This window comes from Capsicum annuum, chromosome 2 (assembly GCF_002878395.1).
Source record: "Capsicum annuum cultivar UCD-10X-F1 chromosome 2, UCD10Xv1.1, whole genome shotgun sequence".
NCBI classification, from domain to species: domain Eukaryota; kingdom Viridiplantae; phylum Streptophyta; class Magnoliopsida; order Solanales; family Solanaceae; genus Capsicum; species Capsicum annuum.
In genome coordinates, this window is record NC_061112.1 from 129,945,609 (window position 1) to 129,964,733 (window position 19,125).

General features: G+C 35.0%; 3 protein-coding genes across 3 annotated transcripts in view; 1 reads left to right on the top strand and 2 right to left on the bottom strand.

Moving 5' to 3' along the window:
- The first annotated feature begins 1,956 nt into the window (after nt 1-1,956).
- Nucleotides 1,957-3,260, top strand: LOC107861226 (dof zinc finger protein DOF1.4). The gene has a single exon (XM_016706584.2). It carries the CDS (start codon nt 2,293-2,295, stop codon nt 3,124-3,126), a length of 834 nt encoding a protein of 277 aa, XP_016562070.2. The 5' UTR covers nt 1,957-2,292; the 3' UTR covers nt 3,127-3,260.
- Nucleotides 3,261-4,797: 1,537 nt separating this feature from the next.
- Nucleotides 4,798-8,461, bottom strand: LOC107859404. The gene is made up of 4 exons (XM_016704405.2): nt 8,149-8,461; nt 7,903-8,025; nt 5,510-5,709; nt 4,798-5,346 (listed from the first exon to the last, which is right to left on the bottom strand). The coding sequence occupies exons 2-4, from the start codon at nt 7,990-7,992 to the stop codon at nt 5,088-5,090; spliced, it is 549 nt and encodes a 182-aa protein (XP_016559891.1). The 5' UTR covers nt 7,993-8,025; nt 8,149-8,461; the 3' UTR covers nt 4,798-5,087.
- A 670-nt stretch (nt 8,462-9,131) lies between these two features.
- LOC107859403 (protein MOR1) overlaps nt 9,132-19,125 on the bottom strand; it is a 28,239-nt gene continuing 18,245 nt past the window's right edge. The window contains exons 23-54 of the mRNA XM_047406955.1: nt 18,995-19,100; nt 18,838-18,917; nt 18,620-18,766; nt 18,467-18,542; nt 18,249-18,373; nt 18,058-18,168; nt 17,831-17,980; nt 17,641-17,715; nt 17,463-17,544; nt 17,216-17,337; nt 17,032-17,133; nt 16,567-16,641; nt 16,390-16,485; nt 16,216-16,317; nt 16,001-16,102; nt 15,282-15,464; nt 15,098-15,209; nt 14,826-14,902; nt 14,651-14,730; nt 14,039-14,101; nt 13,819-13,945; nt 13,026-13,148; nt 12,864-12,941; nt 12,570-12,728; nt 12,310-12,468; nt 11,233-11,330; nt 10,988-11,144; nt 10,782-10,895; nt 10,549-10,644; nt 10,388-10,459; nt 10,000-10,300; nt 9,132-9,895 (exon numbers count right to left, since the gene is read on the bottom strand). Coding sequence (XP_047262911.1) covers nt 9,630-9,895; nt 10,000-10,300; nt 10,388-10,459; nt 10,549-10,644; nt 10,782-10,895; nt 10,988-11,144; nt 11,233-11,330; nt 12,310-12,468; nt 12,570-12,728; nt 12,864-12,941; nt 13,026-13,148; nt 13,819-13,945; nt 14,039-14,101; nt 14,651-14,730; nt 14,826-14,902; nt 15,098-15,209; nt 15,282-15,464; nt 16,001-16,102; nt 16,216-16,317; nt 16,390-16,485; nt 16,567-16,641; nt 17,032-17,133; nt 17,216-17,337; nt 17,463-17,544; nt 17,641-17,715; nt 17,831-17,980; nt 18,058-18,168; nt 18,249-18,373; nt 18,467-18,542; nt 18,620-18,766; nt 18,838-18,917; nt 18,995-19,100 — 3,816 coding nt within the window. The 3' untranslated portion in view covers nt 9,132-9,629. The remainder of the gene's footprint in view (nt 9,896-9,999; nt 10,301-10,387; nt 10,460-10,548; nt 10,645-10,781; nt 10,896-10,987; nt 11,145-11,232; nt 11,331-12,309; nt 12,469-12,569; nt 12,729-12,863; nt 12,942-13,025; nt 13,149-13,818; nt 13,946-14,038; nt 14,102-14,650; nt 14,731-14,825; nt 14,903-15,097; nt 15,210-15,281; nt 15,465-16,000; nt 16,103-16,215; nt 16,318-16,389; nt 16,486-16,566; nt 16,642-17,031; nt 17,134-17,215; nt 17,338-17,462; nt 17,545-17,640; nt 17,716-17,830; nt 17,981-18,057; nt 18,169-18,248; nt 18,374-18,466; nt 18,543-18,619; nt 18,767-18,837; nt 18,918-18,994; nt 19,101-19,125) is intronic.

Consider the following 19,125-nt stretch of genomic DNA (forward strand, 5'->3'; position numbering starts at 1 on the left):
TTTAAGTGAAAATTTATATTTCGTTAATTTATATTTCGTTAATTTCTTTAAAGATTAAAAAGATGTAAAGTGAAAAATACCTTTTTAGAATAAATGTATGTTTATTTTCCAAATCAAATTCAACCAATTTATATTATAATTCAAATACTTTTTTCATTATCTTATTTTTAAAATTAAAAAAATACTTTTATGTAAAAAAATTAAAGTATTAGGGTTAAAATGTTAAAGTTAGGGTTTAATTTCGTTAAGGGGAGGAGTATTTTTGAGCCAAATATTTAACAGAGGGGTATTTAACGAAATTAAATTATTTCGATTATTTCGGTAATTTATATAAAGTTCATCATTTAATTTATATTTCGGTACTTTCTTTAAGTGAAAATTTATATTTCGTTAATTTCTTTAAAGATTAAAAAGATGTAAAGTGAAAATATCTTTTTAGAATAAATGTATGTTTATTTTTCAAATCAAATTCAACCAATTTATATTCTAATTCAAATACTTTTTTTCATTATCTTATTTTAAAATTAAAAAAATATTTTTATGTAAAAAAATTAAATTATTAGGGTTAAAAAGTTAAAGTTAGGGTTTAATTCAATCGAAATAATTTAATTTCGTTAAGGGGAGAAGTATTTTTGAGCCAAATATTTAACAGAGGGGTATTTAACGAAATTAAATTATTTCGATTATTTCGTTAATTTATATAAAGTTCATCATTTAATTTTTATTTCGTTAATTTCTTTAAGTGAAAAATTATATTTCATTAATTTCTGTAAAGATTTAAAAGATGTAAAGTGAAAATATCTTCTTAGAATAAATGTATGTTTATTTTTCAAATCAAATTCAACCAATTTATATTATAATTTAAATACTTTTTTTCATTATCTTATTTTTAAAATTAAAAAAATACTTTTATGTAAAAAAAAATTAAAGTATTAGGGTTAAACTGTACTTTTATATAAAAAAATTAAAGTATTAGGGTTAAAAAGTTAATGTTATGGTTTAATTCAATCGAAATAATTTAATTTCGTTAAGGGAAGGGGTATTTTTGAGCCAAATATTTAACAGATGGGCATTTTTGAGTCATTTCAGATAGTTCAGGGGTATTTTTGATCCTTTTCCGAATTCTGTTAGAGGGAGGGGTATTTTTGAGTCATTTCAGATAGTTCGGGGGTATTTTTTATCCTTTTCCGAATTCCGTTAGAGGGAGGGGTATTTTTGAGCAAAATATTTAACGGAAGAGTATTTTTGTGCCAAAAATCTAACGAGGGACATTTTTTAGCTATTTCAGATAATTCAGGGATATTTTTGAGCCTTTTTTATGCATTTAAGGCTATCCGGACAGATATCTTAGGAACTAGTTTTAGTAGACAAACAAGGTCTTGTAATATCAATTCTGGGGGCAGAAGCCCAAGCACTGTTTTTGTTGATCCTGGATGATCTAGGCTCCTGTAATAAGCTTAAATTTCTTTTATGCAATTTCAGTTTACAAAAAAAAAAAAAAAAGTTAGCTAACATAATAACGTAACAATATAGGTTTTAGTTCCGTACAGTGATGGTGTATAATTTTTTTTTTGATTATCAGTGTAATTTGATTTGCTATAACTTATACATTATTTCTATCATTTATCCTAGGATCCTTATTTAATTCTTATTAGATAGAATTATCTTGTTTTAGTTTAGTTGTATTAATATTAAGCATAGATCTTAAACGCTAACGACAAATTAAACTTGATCATGGAAAAAAGAGTAAAATTCAATTTAATAGAAATAAATAATTATATGATGAAAGAATACAATAATGGAAGGGATGTTATAGATTGTCTGCTAAAAGGAAACCTAAGTGTCATAATTTAATATAATTGACACCAAAAACTGCACCCCACAAGCCACAAGTATCAATCAAAACCCTCTCTATCTTGGACCATATATACAACTACTGCTCTCAAGTGATATACATATATACCTAGAAATTAAGTAAATTTTAGATCTTATTGTATTGTATTTTAATATTACAGATAGATTGATAGACCCCCATAGACCACCCATTTCACAAGTGTATACACACTTTCATATTTTTTTTTAAAGTGTGAATCTTAGATAGCTAAACATTCTCATTTCTTATCACCTTCCTCATAGATAATATTCTTTTCTCTCAAAGAAAATTCACCATATAATAACATTCCATTCTCTTCATCTTCATTTATCTTCTTGCATCAACATCCAAAGGAATTGCAAAATTACTTAGCATTATATTTGTTGATAATTTTTTTTGGATCATTTTGTTTATCAATTATGGGGTTGAGTACTAAGTTGGTTTCAATTGATGATGATGGTCTAGATGATTGGACTTGTAGCAGCCAGAATTCTCTACCGGAACCACCGTTGATAAGGCGGCAACCGCCATCGAAACCGGAGCCATTGAAATGTCCAAGGTGTGACTCAATCAACACAAAATTTTGTTACTACAACAATTACAACAAGTCACAACCTCGACATTATTGTAAAGGTTGTAAAAGGCATTGGACCGAAGGTGGCACCCTTCGTAATGTCCCGGTAGGCGGTGGCCGAAAAAACAAGCGAATGAGGATGACTACTGGTCTCGTTGATCATATAACTGGAAGAAAACGTGTCACCTTAGAGGAGATGAACGATCAGAGGTGTCCTTTAATCAGCACGACCATCACTAATACTACTACAAGTTCCATGCCAAGTACTATTATTAGTAATATGGATGAAGATATCAAAAATATTCCTTCATTAGCATCATCGTCACTACCATATGACATATTTTCAAGTTTAAAGTTGTCATCAATTCCTCAAGATGGGAACACACATTTTTCACTAATTCCCAATTCTAGTACTACTCAATTATCTTCAAATGTGTATTGTAATTATGATTACATGGGGAAGTTTGATAGTACAATGGAGGAGTCAACAATAACTACAGTCATGCCAATTACAAGCAGCAGTGATCTATTTTCTCAGCCATGGAAAGTTCCAGAAACAAGCAATGACTTTATTATTGAAAATATGTCAAGTAATTATTGGAATTGGAATGAATTCGACACGTTGAGTACTGCAGCTGATCTCAATATACAATGGGATGATTTGGAGATCAAACCATAATTAAGGAGATTAATTAAGGGAAATTAAGTGTCAATTTTATTAGAAGAGTTTCTGTAAATTGATCAGTTCAAGGCTTTGTTTAATGTAAATTTAATTTCGTGCTGGGCTATAATGTTCAAGTTTTTTGTTACTTAGCTTGTATTAATGTTACCATTAACCTTTTTTTTAACCTTATTTTTAAATGACGAAGGTTAAAATATCTTTTACATCGTTAGTAAATTAATTTTACCTAATCACGGGAGTCTCAATTAAAAGATCACAGGTTTAATTGTTGACATTGCAAATTCTTTTGTTAATTCTATTAGCAAATCTGCGTTTCCTATAAATGAAGAAAAGGAACTTTGAATTTTTAACTTATTTGGAACGTCCTCATAGGTGAAAGAGATAAAGCGAAGGATTGAAGTGTGAGCCTTGCTCGTTCTATGTTTCTCTATTTATAAGGGGGAGTTACAACATATATCTATATAACAGATAAGTACAAGAATAAATACAAAATAGAATTCTACTAAAATTAGTATATAAGAAGATAACTCCAACACCCATGATCTCATCCGGACATTTACATTTTAATTGTTTCGAATGATTACTTATATTTACATTATCTTTTAACTGATTAATCGATATATAGTGTACTATTTTTCTGTTTCTCTTTTGAATGTGAATTGAATGAGCAAATCTAACAAGTACTATACAAAGGTTGGGTAGGTTTATTTTTTTTCTCCATGCATATGGATTATTGATAGGAAAGGGTGGTGAATATTGAGAGGTACACAATAACATAGAAGATATTGATGGGGTCTTATTCCAGCTAGCTAGTGGTGGTATGATTTAGATATGATGGAATGGAAGATTCTTTTTTGTGGATATATATATATATATATATATATATATATATATATATATATATATATATATATATATATATATATATATATGTCTAATCTGTTTTGATCAATAATTCTTTTCCTCTCTACATCTGTCTAATTGCATGGGGACTCATTCCTTCTTGCTCCCTACTTTTACTAGCATATTTTCTTTTCTTTGTTGAATATTAACAGCTTGTGCGTTATGACTAGTCCCACATATACATTTGGTCATAGGTGGGAAGAGCTTTCCACCAAAAGAAAAAAAAAAAAGAAGTATAGTGAATGTGAATAATTTATTTTCTTATATACGCATATATATACATTTATGCTCCACGTCAAAAATATATATCTTTGTGGTCACGGGTTGCTTTAAAATGGTAAATAAAAACCCTTCAAGATGATGATGACCTGCAATATTATGTCAAGCATATGGACAAGGACTTGGATATATATACATATATGTGTGTGTTTAATAGATAGATAGATATGTCCAGCTTGCTAATGGTTAAAGTTGGCAACTTTGCCTTGACTAGAAGGCCTTGATATATACTTGGAAATAAACTAAGAACAGAAAGCTGCCCAATGAGTGAAGGACACAAAAAAGGTGACAAATTCAGCAGAGTTAAGAGGCACGTCACTTGTTCGAACTCTTAAGCAAACAAAAAACCTGGTAATTAAGTGGAGAAGGATAGAGGGAGAAACTCATTATCAAGAGTTACAAACCCGCGTCAGGTCGTCTCGGAGATTTATTTTTGGCAAGAAAAATGAATGTGTTAGTACAGAATGGTAAGTGGCAAAAGGAACATAAGGTGAACATTGGCATTTTTCCCCATCAGGCCCTAGAAAAACTTTGTTCAACATAATAACAGAACTTACGATATAGCAGTCATACCTATCTAAGTCGCAACATATAATCAGAATGTCTAATTCTATCGAAGTCAGATCACCAACCCAACAGGGTTAAGTATACCACAAAACTAATACCACATTCACAAATTCCCACAAAACTAATACCACATTCACAAATTCTGCACATCAAGGTCAATGCAAGAGTTTAGCAAGTGTACAACCAAAACCTCCTACTCCTCGATAGGTTCATCTGAACGCGTTCATCCTTATGCCACCATCCATTCTTGGAGGAATGGATCCTTCATCGGCTTTGGAGTAGCTGACATAGAAAAGCTCAGAGACAATGCCAGTGAAAACAATAAAAGCAGCGCCAGCACCAAAGACTCCCTTTCTCAAAACCTCACATGAAGGAGGATGTTGTGCCAAGTAAGTCCTATACTTTGTATGATAGGCATTCCTAACGGAGGCCGCCAGTAAGCACACTTCAGCAATAAAGAATGTGACCCTGAAAGGTCCATACACAAACATGGTTAGAAAAATCAAATTTGTTTTTCACATATTTGACAAGATTCTTACATACATCAGCAAAATCATTATTTTCGAATTCTGGCTAGTGGAGAGCAAACACCAAAATGCAGCTCATGAACTATGTTTAAGGAGAAACATACCAGCAGGTGATGAATAAGACAATAGCCCATGCTCTTGATTTTCCAGGCCGCAGTGCCCTCCCACAGCATAAACATCGACTTGCCAACATTATGAGGAGCTGGCTAGCTAAAAGGAATAAGAATGAACCCACGCCCAAACCAGTTGCAATATCTGATTCATACACACAGTGATTATACTCTGCATCTCTGTTGATAGTCGCCTGAAATAAAGAAAACAAAAATTAAGTAAAATGTATACTATTACTAAATATTCTCGATTATAGAACACCTCAATCTTATAGCCAAAGAGTTAAGTCAGAAATGCCTTCATATTAAACCAAACCTACACATTAGTGCAGTTCTTGATTTCTATGAATTACTTCTTCTCACTGCTGTGAGATCTCATAAAGTTTCCAGTTAGGCTCCCATCTTGGTTGGCTCCTACAGTGACAATAACCATTCTTGCATGAAACTTGTTGAAGTTTGAGACCATCTCATCTAAAAGCTTACGTTGTTGGAGAGAGCTTAAGCTTAAGCTGACTTTGTTAATACATCCCCTCACGTGCAGGATTCATTCATTTTATGGGCCAAGCATCTGGAAATTTGTTTATTAACGGATGATGTTGATATTCAATACTCTGATACCATGTGAGAAAGCACGAGAAAATATTATTAAGATGTGTAGACTACATTATTATACAAAGCCTATTTATAGATATTACACTACAACCTTTTCCATAGACCACTATATACAATCCTATTCAAACAAAACCGATGATCCATATCCGTTGTGAAAATTCCACAGATAAAGTCTAAGCTACTACAGTACGTGTCACTTGGTAATGTCCGCATACTAGCAGAACTACTCTGTCATGATTAAGTCCTATCTGTTCTAACCTTGCAAGCTAACGAGGACTTTGATAACACCCATATCATGTAAATCCTCACACGCTCAGAAAATTTCCAGTCTGCTGACACAGAATAAGTCAACTCGAGGGTAAACAACCCACAAATTGGGGTTGATTTAATACAGACTTAATAAAAGAAGATTGTAGTTGCAGAGACTCTCCAACTCCCAACACATACACAAAATGATTCAAGGGAAGAAGAGAAGATTCTAAGAAAGATGTAATATACCATAAAGGTAGTAATTAAACAGATTACAATTATATAATCTGCAAGAAAGTTGATGCATAGTATCTTATATGGCAAGGTCAAAATGTACTTCTAGGAAAAATATCTCTTTTCACACTTACTAATCAAGTCACCTGTTTGTATGGCGACGTGACTGGACAAGTTACCTTTCCTTTTCATTTTCCAAATCTCAAAAAATAGTTAGTTCACTTATGGGATCTCAAAGAGCCATCGAAACAACCCCTTAGATCATCTGAATTAAGGTTATAATTAGCACTTCTTCTGAGTTAGGACCAACCTACACCCGAGAAGTTGGATAGGAAAATTATCTCTGGCCACTATAGCAATTTCGTCCACGTGTTTTTACAACAGTGTAACTGCGCTGCATAATGCTTCGAAGTTCTAACTTCAAATATTTGATTGACATAGTGAAAGGCACCTAAGTCACCAAGTCCTTCACTCAGACAACAATATTGACCCGATACCATAAGAAGCCTCAGCATATGCAAACTAATCTACAGATGTGAGACTCTGGTACAATCAGACGCAGGGAATTAGTAGGAACCAATGTGCACTTAGCAAACATAAAACATAATGGAGGCAAGGCTCCAGTTTAGCACTGTTGAGATGAACGCATAGTTGTTGGTGTTGTTAGTCTTATATATTACGTCCGGGTAGGTACAAGTTGAAAATTTACTAAACCTTTATTTGTAGAGCACCTCTACTAAAAGAAGGTAAGATTTTTCATATGGTCTCTCAACTCCCAGTTATTATCTCAGATAGTTTACCTTTCTTCTGGATTCCAATTTTCTTAAACAGAGAAAGTGACTTTCCTAGTTGAGTGATCATCTGAAAATATCAACTCCCACAAATTAAAAGGGACTCAATATAGGAGAATACATAGAGGACCCATATGGCCAAACCCAAGAAAGAAACAAGACTATAATTTGACAGACAACAACAAGCAGTAGGCCAGTAGAGGGGCATGACCCTACTTGTTCAAAATCTAAAAGAAACCCCTTCAACCTCTCATCTAGACATTCCTTCCCTTCTAGAAAAAAATATCACCTCAACAAGCTATAAACTACTATGTATACTAGCACTTAATCTAACTATCTTCAAACTGGGCTACCCTTGCTTGTGTTAGTCCATAAAATATTTTCTGTTACTACTACTAATTATTCAATTTTTCAACATACCAACCCAAAACAAAAGAGTAGTACTCCATATAATATAATATGAAAGAATAATAAATGAAAGAAAGAGCAAAAAGAACTGACAGTAGCCCTTCTTTGTTCAGCAGCAATAGCAAGTCCAAAAGCAATCAGATCAAGCACAAAAACCACTACCAGTAACACTGTTGAAGCCATCTTGCTGTGTACCAACTTTATACTTTTTCCTCTCTACAACCAAATTCAAACCCAAACAAAATATATTTATACCAAAAAAAGAAAACAAAGAAGTTAGATGCGTATACGTAGAGTTAGAAATTAAAGCATATCATAATATTTGAATTTAAGGAGTACTTGGTAAGGAAGCAAAAGGTGCAAAGCTATGGAAGGAGTCTTCTTGGAAGCTGTCCAAATTACAATTTACTTTGGTTCTTTTTCTGCTTTATTTTATATCTATTTATAGAAAGCTAGCTTTGTTGACTCTTTATTGTAACAAAGAAGGAAAAAGCCGTATATGGAACATGGGTATTGGCTATAATATTCCTTCCAATGTAGGAAAAAAAATAAAAAGATATGTTTCTCTACTAGAGCACTTAATCTCAATATAAAATGTTGTAAGAAGATAGATATAAGTATAGCGATTAATGAGCGATATACAAGTACGATAAACATAATATGCTAAAAGTAAAAGAAGTATATATAGATAATTTTAAATGATATTATTTGACCTCTTCTATTATCAACTCCGCTTGCCATTTGCCAAGCCATCACTGCGTAAACGATTTATACATCATTATTTTTTAATAACAGATAATTGAACCAAAACAGTCCCTACTGGTAGATACTGTCGTGCAATTTAACTTATGATTCAAATTAGTTACTAGTCTTATCAAATTATAAACTCATTATAGTCTAATTTATATTTTAAAAAATTGTAATGCTAATGCATACATCTTAAATTCATAAAAGCATAAATAGTGCTGTTTTTTTTTTATGAGTTTAATTGTAGAAAGCTGCACTTCTCTTTAATGGTAAAAAGAAGCTACAGTTTTCCAAAGTGGTCACGTGTAACGTAAAAGAAAATTGAAGTGGTCACGAGTGTCCCACCAGGAGCAAATCTTATAACACGTTATGAAAAACATGAAAAAGTTTTAAGAAATTAGTAGACAATCTCTTAACCAGATTTTGCACAAACAGAAATTCAATTTACTCATGAACGCGGGATGTGTTCAGTACAAGTTAGTTCTGGTTGAAATAAATAGAACCATAGAAACAAGAAACTACACGAAAGATACTAACATGAAAGGACAAGCAATACAACGCTCAAAAAAAACTTCTGGGGCACCAATAATACTATCCTTTGAATTGTGCTCCACTAAGGAGCCTTAATCAAATGTATATAAGGAGACTTCAGCATTTAAGTGCCATCATACAGCTTACAGCACTATCATCTATCTTGCTGGATCCTAGCTATCAATTGAGGAATGACATACTAGATCACGATTTCGGAAACACACGAGAGCCTCTCAATTAAGTTAGACCAATTCAAATCGGTAGATATCTCTACAAAAATATACAGCTAACCTACCAGAAAAAACCATTTTGGTACACCTTGGAGCATTACATTATCTCCAAAATCTCAAGAACACAATCTCTGCCCCATAAAATTGAGAGGTGAACTTTCCTTGCTTTCCACTTCAAATCAGGCATGAGCTGACGACTGCAATGTATCTGTCCAAGGTGTTCTTCAGCAAACACAAAGCATCTTACGATGCAAGTTCCCTGGGAATGCCCGACGAATCACACCAGACCAAAAAACATCATGAAGCTGACATTTAGAATTCCATAGATCCACTCTTCAGCCTCTCCATCCGTGCCTGGAGCCCTGAAAGGGCCTTCTCGTCCATGGGAAGAACCCCACTTTGAATGGTATCTTCAATGCTAGAATGTCCAGTGACAGGAGCTTGATTTGACGCCACATGACTGATGTTACCATTCATGGACATTAGTGGTCTATTACTTGGGTCCGCATTCCCTGTGGTTGTAGCTAATGACATACTTTTCATTCTTTCACGGATCGCGTCTAATGTTCCACAAGTAACTGCAACAGAAAAAACCACTTAACTGACATTTGTATTGTCAAAAATGCCAAAAGAAAAAGGAAAACACAAAGGCGAGAATAGAAAGAGCTTGGCTCATGTGTACCTCCAGAAGGCAATCTATCATTTCTCTGTTCCCCCAATTGTTGCCGTAACTCCAAATGTTCTGATGATAACCCTCTTGAGGGAAGGGAGTTACCACCTCTGTCATCTTCACCATACGACGGTGGCAAACTAAAGTGTGATGGTTCAACTTTATTGTTAACAGATTTTGCATCATTCAATGGGTTTGTATTTACAGGAGATAAAGCGCCAAATTTGGGAGAAGACAGGTTTAGAGAAGACGGGGGAGGAGTTGGCATGGGTACACTAGAAGGCGTCCTTCCAGCCGCAGCATTCTTTTCCATCTGCAATTTCATGACACAACAATTATTTCAGGACTAGTAACTATGAATCTAGTCAATGTGTAGTAAAAAGAGATCCACAATGCACACCTGGGCTAGACCGTCTCTAATATATGTTCGAAATGCCTCACTAGCATTTTGCAGCTGAGCAAATATATCAACCTAATACAGATTGGACAAAATGATATTACGAGGCGTTCAGCTTTAAAGGCAGGAAATAAGTTGACACTTAAAAGGATGAAGCATCGTGCCTTGGGATACAATTGTGTGATCCGGTATAACTCATAAAGTCCAATTGTGCAGGTTTGCTTGTCACCGATCTTCTTAAATATGGCAGCAAGTTCTTGCTGTCAAACACACAACAGAACGCTACCTTTTTATTTACAAGTATGATGCAACAAGATTATAATCAAAGGAAAGAAAAGGAAAGTTCACATTTGAATGAAAAAAAAGCTAGAAAAAAAAAATGTCACACGCATTATACCTTCAACTGAGCATCTGCATTATGTGTTGCTGGTGCTGGATTATTTGCTGCAGAATCACCCCAGTGAGTTTGGCCAGGTACTGATGGAGTCAACATCCTTGCAGCTGCCAAGGTCTGAAATATTAAGATTATTAACATCAATTGGAAGCTCCACATTAATTACTAGTGCAGAAAAGGCAACATATAGAAGTTAAAAATTGCATAACCTGAAGGTTAAGATCAATGTAGGCAAGAATAATGGGTGGCGGTTGCATGTCTATCGGCACCATGGACAGATGACCTTTTATGGCAGTACCACGAAGCTTGACAAGTTCGTGCAGCACAGTTTTCACCATTCGTAAAGGTTTATCATCGGCTCCCGCTCTTTCAGTATTTCATGAGACAAGGATTAGCTGAGTAACATAATGAAGTGCATACCAAAAAACAAAACCTGAAATCTAATAAAAAATACCTCCTCCTGATCTCTTCCATTCCTAGTTCTTGCAGGTAAATGTGAATACTCTGAAGGATGCGATCAAGGTCAACATCATATATGGTGCTTTGAAGAACCTATAAAATGTGTAAGCAAGGGTTAGTGGATTGGATTGCAATCCACTCTTACGAATATGAGTAAACAATAGATTGGGTATGGATTGGGTAAAATGGTCCTACCCACTCCAATGGATTGGGTATGCTATGGATTTGATATAGTAACTTTGGTGCAAACAATTAGGTGAAGTATCATTTGACAAGTAGGATTAATTGCCTATAAAGCTTAATTATGAACTTCGATAAGTTCTAACAATGCAAACTGGGACTCAAAACAATTTTAAATTAGTAACCCATAACTGATTTTGTTAATCACCTTTTCTACTATTACTTTATTAATTTTATGTCTTAACTATTAGTTACACACGCTTTTTATGCTCCGTCCAAAATGTGCTCATTGAAAACTATTTTCAATATATACAAGTCGGAAATATGATATAGACGAAAATAGCCAAAAAAAGGAATCACGTGTTTCTAGAATTAAAGTTCTTATATCTTTATTGAAAACTATTTTCAATAGATTTTCGTCGGAAATCTGATATAGAAAAAATTTCCCGTAAAAAAGACGTCCTACTAATAAATTTTCGACAGATTTGAGAGCAATTTTGTGTTGGCTTATCCTTTATTGTCCATATTCTTATGGGTTAAAAATAGACTGAAGCCCATAGTTACCTGACTAACATAAGTGATCAAACTCATTAAAATGTGGGTTAAATGGGCTGAGTTTAAAAATATGAGCTGAAATTGTCGGCACTAGTTAATTGCCACAACATCAACCTTCATGAAAGAAACATGTAGACTACTACTATCGCAACATGGGAGCGCTTGAACAGATTTTGCATTCAGAAACTTACCAAACCACATCAAACAAAGAGAGAGAAAAAGAGGCAGATAAACATATTTGGATTAAAAAAAAAAAATGTAGATACTACTAAAGAATTCCTAGTTTTCACAACCTAAAATTCCCAGGACAGCAGTAACGAAAAGCAAAAAAAAATACCTTTGTAAGTTTTATAAGACATTTGACAACCAAATCAGAGAACTTCTGATTTCTGATGACGAGAGATTCATTTGTTGCGGGAGATGGCCACCTTGATGGGTCCAAAGGCCGTAATAGATTAATCAGCACCACGAAGGATGACGTTCGGTCAGCATTGTCCTATATCAGTGACCAAAGATAGATAGAAAACAATCAGGACAAGTCAGCTAAAACGAAGGTAAACTGCATTCCTTTTTATGCAATTTCACAATCAGAACTACCAAGATTTTTAGCATCAGAACGTTCAATGCTTTCAAGAGCTGGCTGCCGTCATCCATGCGGGGTACTCGCTCATCAAGAAGCCAAAGCAAAAGTTCAGTAATGAGGATATCTAGGGTACTCTCCTTCACGGCATGAGAAAGTGTTTTATTCTGAAATGTCTGCAAACAAGGAAACAGACGGAAATCGAGATATTTCCCATATGTGCTAGGACCAACAATTATTCCAACACTTGATGATCATACATACAAGGAAAAACATTGGTGCAAAATTAATAAAATTGGAAAACCACATACCTGCATGAGTGTGTTAAGAACATATTTGCAAGATCTTGAAGATGCACCCATAAGACTGAAGTCAAAAGTTTTTGCTACCTGTAGTAAATCTAGAACATGAAGCAATTTGAAGCATTACAGACAACAATGAATTACTTACAAAAAGAATCAATAATATCGTGCCTTATTTGCTAAGCAGGAAACAAGCCTATCAGCATCTTTGACAATTTCATCCATGGCACTGCCTTCAGGATCGTTGGTTGCTAGGGCCAACAAATGGCACACAACTTTCATTCCTTCAACAGACTGCAACAAGAGAAAGGATATTATCCAAGAAACAAAAAAGAAACAAATCATCAGCATCAGAAGATAATATACTTCAGCAGTCTAATTAGGAACCTAATTTCTATATTTCAATGGGGACAAAAACCATTCATATTCGTAAGCAAAAACACAATTATTGAGGATCATGTAAACTTTTTGGCAATCATTTGGATCACCCAACATGCTTAAGGCTGGGGAAAACATCTCAGGTGAAAATGTTTTCTTGGAAACTAAATGGATTTCTTACTTATTTTCGGATGTTTGGTAAGTAACAGAAATATTGTTTCAAAAGCATTTACAAAAATCTAGAAACATTATGAAGGGTGGGTTGGGTTAGGCAGTGGAGGTGGGAACTAAGGGGTGAGTCGGTGATGATGGGGAGGAGTGGAACGCTACTTATGGAACTTGTATTCCCTACTTTCCCAGAGGAAGTGTATTACAAAACTTTTGACTAACCAAGCATGGACAAATTGGAAACATCTTCATGCCAAACACACCCTTAATGTAGTCTTGTTTGGAGAATGGTCATTTTATTCAGTTGGTGGTATATGGAGTAATTAAGCTTATATTATAATCCTAAATTGCTTTAAACATAGAGTATGACAAGGGATTAGAATAAAGTTAGTCCATGAAAATGACAAGGGAAAACAACCTGCTCAGGAGAATCATATGATATAATATCCAGAGCTTCGTTCCAGTCTGAGGGACCAATTGTACCAGAAACTGGCCGTAAATTCATATTTCTTTCCATGGGAAGCTCTGTACTGTTATAAATATCCCTGGAAAGAATTGAGAAAGCAAATACAAGGAAAAAAATTTAGCGACCCATATACAGATTGGTAAGAGAGATAATACAAGGATCTCTCAATCACCTAGTCAAGATTGGGCCAGCTATCGACCGTGAAACTTCACCGCTCGGCTCAGCCAGATCAGTTCTAAAAATCAGAAAACCAAAATTTCCAATGTCAAAGAAGATGAGTAGCAAATAATTTGAGCTCAGCCTAGGTTCCAAACGCAGCACAAATGCACAAATAGATGTGGTTATTCTACCTTGGACATATGAAAAGAAGTACTATTTTTTTTAAATTGGTAATTGAAATATAAAAGAAGTTTTTTTTTTTTTTTGAAAAGAAGTATTTTTTATTGAAATAAAATGTAAGACAAATTAGAACTCAACCAAAGACCTCAAAGTACTTTTTATTGAAATAAAATGTAAGACAAATTAGAACTCAACCAAAGACCTCAAAGTACTACATAACTATCCAGGTCCTGGAGAGTTGATTATCATATAGGTTGGATTTGCAATCCTGGGGAAAGAGGTAACTCAATACCCTCCAAAAGATGTTTCTTGTCTAGATGAAACGATAAAATTGAATGTACCCTCCAAAAGATGTTTCTTGCCTAGATGAAACTTTATAAATTGGAAGTACAGGGTGACTGTACCAAGAAACAAGAAGATCTAAATATAGCAAACAAATAGATACCCGTTATCCCTCACTGAACGCCTTAAAGCAGCCCTAGCTTCCCCAGGTTTGCCCTCTCTTCTTTTGTCCATCTCTCTAGCCTGGAAGAAATTAGTATGAAAATGCTGTGAGAAAGGCAAGGGAAGAAAGTATTCAAGACAATATAGCAAAAATAATAGCAGAAGCATTTAGCAACCTTCCACTTAAATCTATCATCTAACATGCTTCTCTGCGCCTCTGTCAGTTTTCCAAGATATTTCCAAATGTCATCACCTGAAAGACATTTAATCAGAACCTTACTACATCCAATCTACTATGTCATTCATTCAGTTCACTGGAAAAACATATTTCAGAAGACAAAAACACACATAACCAAGGGCTCATGGAATCTAAAACTGGAAGTCAGCTTAACTCAACCTTATACTAGCAATCATAAACTAAAGAGCCCCATAGAACACAAACACTCACCAAGAATCTTATAGCCAGTAGCCAGAGTATTCAAAGCAGCTTTCCTAGTTTCACCATCTCGTTCTGCTGTTAAACTTGCAACAACTTGCAAGGATTTTAATTGGCCACCAATCTGTCAGCAGGAAGGAGAGAAGAGGATTTAGCAACCTCTAAAGATGATAAGATCAATAACTCAGAAATTTACCTCAGCTTCATGATTATCCAGTAAGTAGCCAACAAGGTCAGCACATTCTATACGAGTTCTATTGCTCCTTGATCGTAAACCTTCCAAAATATAAGGAAAAGTCTTTGCAGCAGAATACGCTTGGATGATTTGCTTAGTTAGCTCTCGCATTTTTTCTCGCACTTTTTCAATGTTATGGCCAGACTGTGAAAAGATTGAAAAGACACATATGAGACAGGACAGTGTCACTACGAAAAACAGGAGGCAATTTGTTGGTTAAAAAAGAGGAGATGCTACATGAATAAAGCACATCGGTTCCGGGCCTAAATATCCATTTATGAGTTAATATAGTACCAATAACAGTTCTTGCGATTACGATCTATCTAATCAAGCGATTCCAAGAAGTGAGCATAATAACTTTACTGACACTACCAAAAATGCAGTTAAAGAAAACGAGAAAGTAATTTCATACAACAGTAAAAACTAAACATCTAACACACCCTGTCATCTTAAGGCAAAGCATATCAGAAAAGGCAGTTTGCCCAATTTACAGTCAAATATGTTTATACGTACACATCAGAGATTAAACACAATAGGAAAGGCCCAAATTGGAAACGCTGCAAGAAATCACAAATGAATATGCAAAACTAAGGAGAGACCATATACACCAATAAGATTCAAAGAACAAGCATAAAGAACATTTCAACAATTTTAAGTAAAGTAGATCATTGGACAAGTACCTTCTCGACCAAGCATGGAAGGAAAATGGCAGCTTCAGCTTCAGTCATTGTGTATCCCTCGTTCCTTAACATCTCAAAAAGTTCAGGCAGAAATTCCAGAACCTGTGAAAGATAATCACAGTACGTACTGAAATGACTTCATGGAAGAAAGCAGCCGAGCTAAAATAACACGACAGCATTAAGGAAAAAGACAAATAAAAGGAATAGGAACAAACCTTTAATATGCAGGAAGTGTTTGATTCGCAGAACCTCAGGACAAACCATCTCAGTACTACATCAAGAACTTCAATTAATTCCTTCCCAATTGATGGAAGTGCCTGAAATGTGCAAAAGAAATATGGTTGATGATAGTTTATTCCACAATTACTTTGATTTAATAATAAAAGCACCTTTTGCAGCATCTCTATTCCGTCAACTTGTTTCTTGAAGTCTGTACTGAGAAGCCTCCGATGCAAATCCTCTCTGAAGTACTTCATCAGGTCAGCCTGCAATTAAAGATTAATGAGATTCACCAGTAAAATGAAAATTAGAATTATTATAGTTTGATGAAATAAATCGTCCAGAACCTCAAGATCTTGTATCTGTTCCAACCGCGGCTCTTCAAACTTAAATCTGCGCACAATTATTCTCTCTCTGTCACCCTGTAAGTGTATTTGGCCAATAGCATCACTGAACAAAACGGAATAGATAACACAAGTATAGTAGGCATTTGGCCATAGGTTTCAAATATTTTCACTCTCTTTTAGAATTTTATGGAGTTGGAAAGTTGAAGATGGAGCTGTGTTTGACCATACTTTTAGCAAAGAATATTTGAATAATGGTCATGCTTGAACACAGTTAGATATAACTTCAGAAGTGGAAAGTGAGTCGGAAAACATGTTATAAGCTGTTTTCCGAGTTTGAAATACAACTTCTTGGATTTGGAATTATCATGGCAAAAGACAGATTCAAATAAAGTGAAAATTATTCAGGAAAAAAGTGAAAAAAATTTGGCCAAACGGGTCCATAATATTTCATGAATATAGATATACCTTGTTTGAGTCCTTGACATTTATCAAAGCTTGTGACTGGATACTAATGTCCTGAACAGACATTAGAGTCTCTTGCCGTGAGCTCCTTGCAGGAATAACTCTCTAGAGAAACAAATTAAATGAAACAAAATCAATACTCCAGTTTGTTTCCTGCCTTCAGCCATTCAACCATATAGAAACATACCGAAGCCCCAGCTCTGTTTCCATGCCTAGAAGCACGATCAGCAGGACCAGTGGATTTTCCTACCTTCGACCCCACCTTCGATGTCGTCCCAGTGGAAGTTGTTCTTCCCAGATCAAAGGTTTCTGATAAGCAATAATAATTATTGCAATCACGCAAGCGAAAGATGAAATGATATATTTTTTATAGAGATACCACCACAAGTAGATAACAAAGAAAACGTAAAGTTAGAACATAGCGTTCTGTGTACCTTGAAGTACCCCATATGGTCTCAATCGTTCAACAACAATAGCTAAAGCAGGTCCTTGAATATCTTTCAAGTTCTTGCTCACCTATATCAGAGAGTGGCGCAATAAAAAAGAAAGAGAGGTCAAGCAAATGATTGGTTGACAAGCAGAAGGAACTACAACTATTTAAAGCTCAAATACCATCTCCTGCCCACACACTCTAACAAGCTCTCCAAAGCATGCTTCTGCTGCTTTCCGAACATCAGCTGATTTGTCCTAACATAAAGAAAGGAATCACATTAGTGTACCGTGTAGACAATTAGGTCCAGTAAAAGGAGGCAGAGATTATATGCCAGATGCTAAACGATTAGCGCAAGAGCCATCAATTTACCGTCATAGCAGCAGCTACTGGCTTTAGAAGATGTACAACATCAGGAAATTCTTTCAATCCAGCTAGTTGTTTGGATAACCAATCAAAGAGATCTTTGCGGCCCTCCGCACCAAGTTTCGCATCAATTAGCGCAGTAGTAATGTAAGGCACCTAAATAACATGATCGTCAAAGGGTGAACAGTGCTAACCAAAACTAAAACATAGCACAGAACTTGAGAGGTGGAAACCATTTTATCAAGATGAACAGCAGCAAGCCAAGAATCTAATGTATTCAAAGTGCACTCTCTCATGTGTTTTTTATTGTCACCAAGACATTTCAGTATGTCCAACAGAATCCCCTAAAATGAAAAACATTATTGGATAATCAATAACATGAAAAAAAACAGACAACAAAATTTAGGTTCTGAACAATTTGAACCTTGCTCGACTTCTCAACTGCTGGTCCCATAGCGGAAGCAACACCAGCAAAAGTTGACAAAGTTGCCATGATTAAATTCTTGTTGCTGTCATATAGACGACCTCTAAGAGCACCAAACAACTCTCCTACACAGTTAAGAAGGAAAAATGAAGTGACATTAAAATGCACACCAGTACTATTGCAAGATAATCACTCATAGCACAGAAAGAACACCATACCAGTTCCAGTAGGCTGGATGCGCTTATTGGCTTCTTCCAATATCTTATTTACAGCTTCAATTGATTCTAAGCGAGCCTGGAATTCAATACAAATAATGACAGCAGTACTATTAAGACACCAATTGCTGATAACATCAATGACATTTGAAGTACCTTCCAGTCAGAACTTTCCAATCCCTTGAGCAAAGCAGGAGTTATCTTTCCACTAATGTCTTCGCGTGGAAGACCATCAAGCCCACCGCTTGACAAAGAAGGGGTATCTAATGCCTTCACAGTCTTCTTTGGGACTGCCGATGCACCCTACAAACATGGAGATGAAGTTAAAGCCACAAGTAACAAGGACAAGAAATGTTGAAGCCAATCAAATATACCTCAAATGGATTTTTTTCATACTCTGCATCAAGTGCACTAATAAGAGCAGGTTTCACATCTGACAAGAACCCTTTGATATCTGTAAATAGAATATGTACATTTCAGCCCCAGCAATAATCTAAAAGGTATGTAAGAATTTCCAAGAAGACAGCTCACCTGGACCGACAAACTTGTGTAAAGTGCCAATAAGTTTGATGGTTGCATTCCTTGTGGCGGCGGCACTGGATTGTAAGCCAGTATCTTTGCAGAAATCAATTAAATCCTATACGAATAATACCCATTTTCAA